General features: G+C 37.9%; 3 protein-coding genes across 3 annotated transcripts; all 3 read left to right on the top strand.

The window, feature by feature from the left end:
* The first annotated feature begins 969 nt into the window (after window positions 1-969).
* LOC131678929 (uncharacterized) lies at window positions 970-3,875 on the top strand. Its single transcript, XM_058959380.1, has 2 exons — window positions 970-2,826; window positions 2,888-3,875. Exon 1 carries the CDS (start codon window positions 1,015-1,017, stop codon window positions 2,668-2,670), a length of 1,656 nt encoding a protein of 551 aa, XP_058815363.1. The 5' UTR covers window positions 970-1,014; the 3' UTR covers window positions 2,671-2,826; window positions 2,888-3,875.
* A 290-nt stretch (window positions 3,876-4,165) lies between these two features.
* Window positions 4,166-6,089, top strand: LOC131678930 (uncharacterized). The gene is made up of 2 exons (XM_058959381.1): window positions 4,166-5,964; window positions 6,026-6,089. The coding sequence occupies exon 1, from the start codon at window positions 4,307-4,309 to the stop codon at window positions 5,804-5,806; it is 1,500 nt and encodes a 499-aa protein (XP_058815364.1). The 5' UTR covers window positions 4,166-4,306; the 3' UTR covers window positions 5,807-5,964; window positions 6,026-6,089.
* A 1,220-nt stretch (window positions 6,090-7,309) lies between these two features.
* LOC131684559 (uncharacterized) lies at window positions 7,310-9,418 on the top strand. The gene is made up of 2 exons (XM_058967551.1): window positions 7,310-9,100; window positions 9,162-9,418. The coding sequence occupies exon 1, from the start codon at window positions 7,445-7,447 to the stop codon at window positions 8,942-8,944; it is 1,500 nt and encodes a 499-aa protein (XP_058823534.1). The 5' UTR covers window positions 7,310-7,444; the 3' UTR covers window positions 8,945-9,100; window positions 9,162-9,418.
* Window positions 9,419-10,893: the final 1,475 nt, after the last annotated feature.

The following is a 10,893-nucleotide window of genomic DNA, read 5'->3' as shown; positions in this document are numbered from 1 at the left end:
TCGAATTTCTATATTTAGAATAGCTTTCTTGAAACGTGTGATGCATTTTTGTAGTTTCTTTATATATGGACCATTCTCCTCTAGTAAAGGGTATGTGGAACGGAAATTTGTCGTTATGTGCGCTGGGAAAACACCTCTTTTGCGACAGCGTATAAGGAAAGACTGTGAAAGTCTTTCCTTATACGCTGTCGCAAAAGAGGTGTTTTCCCAGCGCACATAACGACAAATTTCCGTTTCACATACCCTTTACTAGAGGAGAATGGTCCATATATAAAGAAACTACAAAAATGCATCACACGTTTCAAGAAAGCTATTCTAAATATAGAAATTCGAAACACCTATCAAAAATTGAAAACACTGAAACAACAACAAGCAGAAATAGCAACTAGTATTAAAGAATCAAATATTACCGAAGACATTACAGCGTCTTTCTTCATGAGTCAATCAAATTACCACAACAAACAAGTCCAGAACAAAACCAACAGCACCAAACAAAAGTTCAATAGAATAATTCGCAAGACAGCAGAAGCAACCAACAACACCACTCCAGTCTACAATCAAAAGGCCATACACAACAGCACCAGCAAACCAATCCCACCAGAAACGGAAATATTACTTAGCCTAGGACCAAAATTTGCTCTTCCAGCAACAACAAATCAAGAAATCCCATTCTTCCATTTGATAGCTGATGTAGAGAATATACTTAAAACAAATCCAGATACGACAGTCCAAGACAAAACCAGATGTGCAATAGCCAATTCCACCCTCAACTTCATTCACTACAACAACCACCATAATCGCACAGATGAACTGACGAAGTTCTGTGAAAAAGCTACAAAAATTACCAAGGGGTTCATCCGCCAAAATCCAGACATATACATCACCCAGTCAGACAAAGGGTACAAGACGGTACTTATAACAGCGAATGATTACAAACAGAAAATGCTCAAACTACTCAGCGACCAGAAAACATACTTACCCACCAAACGAGATCCCACGCCCCGCTTTCAAAAGATGAACAATGACTTTGCAAAACGCCTCCTAAACCTAAACCTCATTGACAAGAAATCAGCAGCGCAACTAACAACATACAATGCAGTATGCCCGAGGATATACGGTCAACCCAAGGCCCATAAAGATGGGCTCCCTCTTAGACCGGTTGTACCAAATATGACAGCTCCTTCCTACAACTTGTCCAAATTTGTAGGACAAATCATTAACAACTCTATCACCAGTCAATACAACATCAAGGACTCATACTCTTTCTGTGACTTTATCAACTCTATAACCCTTCCACCCGGATATGTGCTCGTCTCACTAGACGTTACCGCTCTCTTTACATCAATCCCTAAGTCGTTAGTGATACACGACATCATCATAAGATGGAATGAGATCAAGTCTAACACAAACATAAATCTGGACTTATTTCTAGAAATTGTAGAGTTTTGCATCGACTCAAGCTACTTCAAATACGACAACAAACATTACCTACAGATTTTTGGAACAGCGATGGGAAACCCACTCTCGCCAGCATTAGCCGACTTGATTATGGAAACACTACTAGATACAGTAACCAGAACTCTCAATTGCAAACCAGCCTTCATTAAAAAATTCGTCGACGACCTACTTCTAGCCATACCAATGGATCAACTAAACCATGTTCTACAAACATTCAATAGTTACAACGAGCACATCCAGTTCACTTATGAAACTGAAGTAGATAAGAAAATACCCTTTTTGGACTTACTACTAATTCGAACAGACACCCAAACCATCAAAAGTGAATGGTACATAAAACCCATTGCTAGTGGCAGATTCTTGGACTACTACTCGTTCCACCCGCTTCATCAAAAACTAAATATGGCCCAAAACTTCATTCAAAAAGTCACCCACTTGTCCACCAATCTACAGGCTAATGAAAAATCACAAATAATACACCAACAGCTGAGTTTAAACAATTATCCAAGAAACCTACGAAACCGACTAATCAACCGAATGCACGAACGGAACCACAGCAACATACTCATCCCACCAGCAAATGAAGAAACCCTGCAATATACTTACCGATCTATAGCATACATACCTCACCTGTCGAACAAAATCGACAAGCACCTGAAAAACGATTACAAAAACATACGACTAGCACATCACAACACGAGAACAGTTAGACACTTATTCACAAAGCTAAAGGATCCAGTACCTGACGATCAACAAAACAACATAATATACAGCATTCCATGCGAATCCTGTCCAGCATGTTACATAGGTATGACGACTAACAAATTAAAAACTAGGATCTACGGACATCAAACACACTACAATGCACTGGATAAATACAAACAACTAGGACTCACCGCCACCGACCCAGAAATCGTAGCACTTAAGGAAAAAACTGCCTTGTTAGAACACAGCATCGCCCAGGATCATAGATTCGACCTAAAAAACACAAAAATTATAGACAAACACAACAAAAAACATGCACTACCGTTCATCGAAGTTTGCCACATCATCACCAATGAAAATAGTATCAACAGACGTACAGACACTGAAGGCTTAAACACAATCTATGCTGGAATTATACATTCTCTCAAAAACCAAAACAAACGTAGCATATACGACAATAACTGTCAAAATACGACTATGACACCACACACTCACACACATACATAAATGAACATGTCAAAAATAGTAGACGGAAAAGGAGAGACACAAACCAAAAAATATTCGCTCTAACTAGTGCACAGAAAATCAAGCTTTGTAGAATTATAGCGAGCAAGCTTTTTCATTCTGTTAACAGTGAGTCGCATAAATATTGTTACACATGATGTAAGTAAGCAAACAGATGTACAGCCAATAATTTTTATAAAATCGTTATTCCTAAAAATAGTCACTATCGGACGCCATTACAAATTACACACTATAGACAACCAATGTTGGACATACAAACATACACAACAACAAAACGTATAGTTTCTGTAAGTATTCATTCACAGACAAACGGACATATTTGTAACGGAAATACTAAAAATTACAGAATCCTTGAAAAAGGTGAAATACATTCACCGAAACTGTCGGACATTGAAACAACAAATCGTTTTTGCTGTTTTATTGACTGCTTTGCCGAAACTCGCATAATAAGTATATACCCACAGTCGTTAAACATTCACCTAGATCAAACAAAATGGCCAATTTTTCCAACGTCCACTTCTATCAAAATGTAGCTGCCCAGTTCGGCGAACCTTCACGAGTCATGCTGAAAGACTACGCGAAAACAGTCTCTAAACTGGCCAGTATGATAAGCCGAAAGTCTTTCCTTATACGCTGTCGCAAAAGAGGTGTTTTCCCAGCGCACATAACGACAAATTTCCGTTTCACATACCCTTTACTAGAGGAGAATGGTCCATATATAAAGAAACTACAAAAATGCATCACACGTTTCAAGAAAGCTATTCTAAATATAGAAATTCGAAACACCTATCAAAAATTGAAAACACTGAAACAACAACAAGCAGAAATAGCAACTAGTATTAAAGAATCAAATATTACCGAAGACATTACAGCGTCTTTCTTCATGAGTCAATCAAATTACCACAACAAACAAGTCCAGAACAAAACCAACAGCACCAAACAAAAGTTCAATAGAATAATTCGCAAGACAGCAGAAGCAACCAACAACACCACTCCAGTCTACAATCAAAAGGCCATACACAACAGCACCAGCAAACCAATCCCACCAGAAACGGAAATATTACTTAGCCTAGGACCAAAATTTGCTCTTCCAGCAACAACAAATCAAGAAATCCCATTCTTCCATTTGATAGCTGATGTAGAGAATATACTTAAAACAAATCCAGATACGACAGTCCAAGACAAAACCAGATGTGCAATAGCCAATTCCACCCTCAACTTCATTCACTACAACAACCACCATAATCGCACAGATGAACTGACGAAGTTCTGTGAAAAAGCTACAAAAATTACCAAGGGGTTCATCCGCCAAAATCCAGACATATACATCACCCAGTCAGACAAAGGGAACAAGACGGTACTTATAACAGCGAATGATTACAAACAGAAAATGCTCAAACTACTCAACGACCAGAAAACATACTTACCCACCAAACGAGATCCCACGCCCCGCTTTCAAAAGATGAACAATGACTTTGCAAAACGCCTCCTAAACCTAAACCTCATTGACAAGAAATCAGCAGCGCAACTAACAACATACAATGCAGTATGCCCGAGGATATACGGTCAACCCAAGGCCCATAAAGATGGGCTCCCTCTTAGACCGGTTGTACCAAATATGACAGCTCCTTCCTACAACTTGTCCAAATTTGTAGGACAAATCATTAACAACTCTATCACCAGTCAATACAACATCAAGGACTCATACTCTTTCTGTGACTTTATCAACTCTATAACCCTTCCACCCGGATATGTGCTCGTCTCACTAGACGTTACCGCTCTCTTTACATCAATCCCTAAGTCGTTAGTGATACACGACATCATCATAAGATGGAATGAGATCAAGTCTAACACAAACATAAATCTGGACTTATTTCTAGAAATTGTAGAGTTTTGCATCGACTCAAGCTACTTCAAATACGACAACAAACATTACCTACAGATTTTTGGAACAGCGATGGGAAACCCACTCTCGCCAGCATTAGCCGACTTGATTATGGAAACACTACTAGATACAGTAACCAGAACTCTCAATTGCAAACCAGCCTTCATTAAAAAATTCGTCGACGACCTACTTCTAGCCATACCAATGGATCAACTAAACCATGTTCTACAAACATTCAATAGTTACAACGAGCACATCCAGTTCACTTATGAAACTGAAGTAGATAAGAAAATACCCTTTTTGGACTTACTACTAATTCGAACAGACACCCAAACCATCAAAAGTGAATGGTACATAAAACCCATTGCTAGTGGCAGATTCTTGGACTACTACTCGTTCCACCCGCTTCATCAAAAACTAAATATGGCCCAAAACTTCATTCAAAAAGTCACCCACTTGTCCACCAATCTACAGGCTAATGAAAAATCACAAATAATACACCAACAGCTGAGTTTAAACAATTATCCAAGAAACCTACGAAACCGACTAATCAACCGAATGCACGAACGGAACCACAGCAACATACTCATCCCACCAGCAAATGAAGAAACCCTGCAATATACTTACCGATCTATAGCATACATACCTCACCTGTCGAACAAAATCGACAAGCACCTGAAAAACGATTACAAAAACATACGACTAGCACATCACAACACGAGAACAGTTAGACACTTATTCACAAAGCTAAAGGATCCAGTACCTGACGATCAACAAAACAACATAATATACAGCATTCCATGCGAATCCTGTCCAGCATGTTACATAGGTATGACGACTAACAAATTAAAAACTAGGATCTACGGACATCAAACACACTACAATGCACTGGATAAATACAAACAACTAGGACTCACCGCCACCGACCCAGAAATCGTAGCACTTAAGGAAAAAACTGCCTTGTTAGAACACAGCATCGCCCAGGATCATAGATTCGACCTAAAAAACACAAAAATTATAGACAAACACAACAAAAAACATGCACTACCGTTCATCGAAGTTTGCCACATCATCACCAATGAAAATAGTATCAACAGACGTACAGACACTGAAGGCTTAAACACAATCTATGCTGGAATTATACATTCTCTCAAAAACCAAAACAAACGTAGCATATACGACAATAACTGTCAAAATACGACTATGACACCACACACTCACACACATACATAAATGAACATGTCAAAAATAGTAGACGGAAAAGGAGAGACACAAACCAAAAAAAATATTCGCTCTAACTAGTGCACAGAAAATCAAGCTTTGTAGAATTATAGCGAGCAAGCTTTTTCATTCTGTTAACAGTGAGTCGCATAAATATTGTTACACATGATGTAAGTAAGCAAACAGATGTACAGCCAATAATTTTTATAAAATCGTTATTCCTAAAAATAGTCACTATCGGACGCCATTACAAATTACACACTATAGACAACCAATGTTGGACATACAAACATACACAACAACAAAACGTATAGTTTCTGTAAGTATTCATTCACAGATAAACGGACATATTTGTAACGGAAATACTAAAAATTACAGAATCCTTGAAAAAGGTGAAATACATTCACCGAAACTGTCGGACATTGAAACAACAAATCGTTTTTGCTGTTTTATTGACTGCTTTGCCGAAACTCGCATAATAAGTATATACCCACAGTCGTTAAACATTCACCTAGATCAAACAAAATGGCCAATTTTTCCAACGTCCACTTCTATCAAAATGTAGCTGCCCAGTTCGGCGAACCTTCACGAGTCATGCTGAAAGACTACGCGAAAACAGTCTCTAAACTGGCCAGTATGATAAGCCGAAAGTCTTTCCTTATACGCTGTCGCAAAAGAGGTGTTTTCCCAGCGCACATAACGACAAATTTCCGTTTCACATACCCTTTACTAGAGGAGAATGGTCCATATATAAAGAAACTACAAAAATGCATCACACGTTTCAAGAAAGCTATTCTAAATATAGAAATTCGAAACACCTATCAAAAATTGAAAACACTGAAACAACAACAAGCAGAAATAGCAACTAGTATTAAAGAATCAAATATTACCGAAGACATTACAGCGTCTTTCTTCATGAGTCAATCAAATTACCACAACAAACAAGTCCAGAACAAAACCAACAGCACCAAACAAAAGTTCAATAGAATAATTCGCAAGACAGCAGAAGCAACCAACAACACCACTCCAGTCTACAATCAAAAGGCCATACACAACAGCACCAGCAAACCAATCCCACCAGAAACGGAAATATTACTTAGCCTAGGACCAAAATTTGCTCTTCCAGCAACAACAAATCAAGAAATCCCATTCTTCCATTTGATAGCTGATGTAGAGAATATACTTAAAACAAATCCAGATACGACAGTCCAAGACAAAACCAGATGTGCAATAGCCAATTCCACCCTCAACTTCATTCACTACAACAACCACCATAATCGCACAGATGAACTGACGAAGTTCTGTGAAAAAGCTACAAAAATTACCAAGGGGTTCATCCGCCAAAATCCAGACATATACATCACCCAGTCAGACAAAGGGAACAAGACGGTACTTATAACAGCGAATGATTACAAACAGAAAATGCTCAAACTACTCAACGACCAGAAAACATACTTACCCACCAAACGAGATCCCACGCCCCGCTTTCAAAAGATGAACAATGACTTTGCAAAACGCCTCCTAAACCTAAACCTCATTGACAAGAAATCAGCAGCGCAACTAACAACATACAATGCAGTATGCCCGAGGATATACGGTCAACCCAAGGCCCATAAAGATGGGCTCCCTCTTAGACCGGTTGTACCAAATATGACAGCTCCTTCCTACAACTTGTCCAAATTTGTAGGACAAATCATTAACAACTCTATCACCAGTCAATACAACATCAAGGACTCATACTCTTTCTGTGACTTTATCAACTCTATAACCCTTCCACCCGGATATGTGCTCGTCTCACTAGACGTTACCGCTCTCTTTACATCAATCCCTAAGTCGTTAGTGATACACGACATCATCATAAGATGGAATGAGATCAAGTCTAACACAAACATAAATCTGGACTTATTTCTAGAAATTGTAGAGTTTTGCATCGACTCAAGCTACTTCAAATACGACAACAAACATTACCTACAGATTTTTGGAACAGCGATGGGAAACCCACTCTCGCCAGCATTAGCCGACTTGATTATGGAAACACTACTAGATACAGTAACCAGAACTCTCAATTGCAAACCAGCCTTCATTAAAAAATTCGTCGACGACCTACTTCTAGCCATACCAATGGATCAACTAAACCATGTTCTACAAACATTCAATAGTTACAACGAGCACATCCAGTTCACTTATGAAACTGAAGTAGATAAGAAAATACCCTTTTTGGACTTACTACTAATTCGAACAGACACCCAAACCATCAAAAGTGAATGGTACATAAAACCCATTGCTAGTGGCAGATTCTTGGACTACTACTCGTTCCACCCGCTTCATCAAAAACTAAATATGGCCCAAAACTTCATTCAAAAAGTCACCCACTTGTCCACCAATCTACAGGCTAATGAAAAATCACAAATAATACACCAACAGCTGAGTTTAAACAATTATCCAAGAAACCTACGAAACCGACTAATCAACCGAATGCACGAACGGAACCACAGCAACATACTCATCCCACCAGCAAATGAAGAAACCCTGCAATATACTTACCGATCTATAGCATACATACCTCACCTGTCGAACAAAATCGACAAGCACCTGAAAAACGATTACAAAAACATACGACTAGCACATCACAACACGAGAACAGTTAGACACTTATTCACAAAGCTAAAGGATCCAGTACCTGACGATCAACAAAACAACATAATATACAGCATTCCATGCGAATCCTGTCCAGCATGTTACATAGGTATGACGACTAACAAATTAAAAACTAGGATCTACGGACATCAAACACACTACAATGCACTGGATAAATACAAACAACTAGGACTCACCGCCACCGACCCAGAAATCGTAGCACTTAAGGAAAAAACTGCCTTGTTAGAACACAGCATCGCCCAGGATCATAGATTCGACCTAAAAAACACAAAAATTATAGACAAACACAACAAAAAACATGCACTACCGTTCATCGAAGTTTGCCACATCATCACCAATGAAAATAGTATCAACAGACGTACAGACACTGAAGGCTTAAACACAATCTATGCTGGAATTATACATTCTCTCAAAAACCAAAACAAACGTAGCATATACGACAATAACTGTCAAAATACGACTATGACACCACACACTCACACACATACATAAATGAACATGTCAAAAATAGTAGACGGAAAAGGAGAGACACAAACCAAAAAATATTCGCTCTAACTAGTGCACAGAAAATCAAGCTTTGTAGAATTATAGCGAGCAAGCTTTTTCATTCTGTTAACAGTGAGTCGCATAAATATTGTTACACATGATGTAAGTAAGCAAACAGATGTACAGCCAATAATTTTTATAAAATCGTTATTCCTAAAAATAGTCACTATCGGACGCCATTACAAATTACACACTATAGACAACCAATGTTGGACATACAAACATACACAACAACAAAACGTATAGTTTCTGTAAGTATTCATTCACAGACAAACGGACATATTTGTAACGGAAATACTAAAAATTACAGAATCCTTGAAAAAGGTGAAATACATTCACCGAAACTGTCGGACATTGAAACAACAAATCGTTTTTGCTGTTTTATTGACTGCTTTGCCGAAACTCGCATAATAAGTATATACCCACAGTCGTTAAACATTCACTTAAATGAAAGCTTTTACTACCCCATAAACTGCTATTATCCCTCTAGTGCCCAAATTTTTATTTGGCTTGAAAAAACTTTTGTAGGTGAGTTTCGTGATGAGAAAAACGAAAATAATGTTGATAATTCAAATAAGCAGTGGATTTTTCATTAAAGCCTTAAAATAAGTATGCCGCCTAGAGGCGGTGTTGGGCACCTGAGCGAATAAAAAGCAAAAACTTTTTTCATGTTTTATTTTTTAATTGAAGAATATCGTGTAAAAGAGAATTTTCGAGATACTTCAGATAAAATTCCGAAGTAAACAAACAAAAAAGAACAAATTTTGTTTGTGGATACGTATATTGTATATATGGCCACGGAAAGTTCTTTTCGCGCGCTATCGAAAAATCTAGTCTTTCGTGGAATAGGTTTGAACTAGCTCTAAATAACAAAAATGCTGAAATTTAAAAACTTTACCTAGAGTAATGAGCCTATTTTCGCCCTAACCATGTGAAGCCGGTGATTAGAGCAGCGTTAGTGAGTGTGAGTGAGGCACCCTCCTTAATACGACTAAAATGGGCTCTTCACTCTAATATGCTCGAAAACTTAACGCTTAACCTGAACGAAACAGAATGTAATGCAACATAAGTACATGGGAGACTGTATTACACAGTACTTGTTGTGCAGGACTATAAACAGCGCAATATGTCTAATACAAAAGGAGAAAAAAGATTCCGCCAACTTACCCCAAACTCCCCTAACTATAATTAAATGATAAGGACATCCATATTCTAACAGCAGCATTCACCCAAAGATTTTAAAACATGCTTCTTTTCAGCTAAAATTGCACATAAAGTTAGTTTCGGTACGATAAGTAATCACAAAAGACTGAAATTTTTTTTCGCCCGGGTGCCCAGCACCGCCTTTAGGCGGGAAAAGTGTTTTACCAAAAAAGCTAAACTTCCGAATTATTCCACTAAACCAATTCACATCTACAGTAAAATGCTACTAACATTTTACACAAAAATATTTTTTTAGTTACAAAAATTCCCAAAAATAGTTAAAATTTGTTTAAAGAAGATTACCATTAAACACAAAATAGTTTTTTCCACGTTTTCATCAAATTTTCAACTTTGAGCTTCAATTGCCTTTAACAGAAAGCTACGATTATTCAAACAATGTGTGTGTATGAAAGGTGTGAGCGTTGGGAAGAAATGCTAATGCGGATGACAACATACAATCATGTTTTAGTAGTGTTATTTAGATTTTTATAGAGACCGCCTAGAGGCAGTGTTGGGAACTAGAGGGTTAAGTTTAATTCTGATCCGACTTACGGTTCCGGTGTTGCGGGTTGTGGCATGCGGTCACATAGAAAATTCCGATTCAAAATGATACCTCGATGAAGGCAAAAAGGTAAAAATTTCGCTAAAATGAATATATCTATTTGTCAAACAACTTGCATTAGCAGTTCTAG

Source organism: Topomyia yanbarensis, chromosome 2, assembly GCF_030247195.1.
Source record: "Topomyia yanbarensis strain Yona2022 chromosome 2, ASM3024719v1, whole genome shotgun sequence".
Classification (NCBI taxonomy): Eukaryota; Metazoa; Arthropoda; class Insecta; order Diptera; family Culicidae; genus Topomyia; species Topomyia yanbarensis.
This window is presented reverse-complemented; position numbering and strand designations above follow the sequence as displayed.

What these genes read in the sequence shown, in the direction of transcription:
- LOC131684559 (XM_058967551.1), top strand. Translation starts at nt 7,445, where the DNA reads ATGACAGCTCCTTCCTACAACTTGTCCAAATTTGTAGGACAAATCATT.
- LOC131678929 (XM_058959380.1), top strand. Translation starts at nt 1,015, where the DNA reads ATGAACAATGACTTTGCAAAACGCCTCCTAAACCTAAACCTCATTGAC.
- LOC131678930 (XM_058959381.1), top strand. Translation starts at nt 4,307, where the DNA reads ATGACAGCTCCTTCCTACAACTTGTCCAAATTTGTAGGACAAATCATT.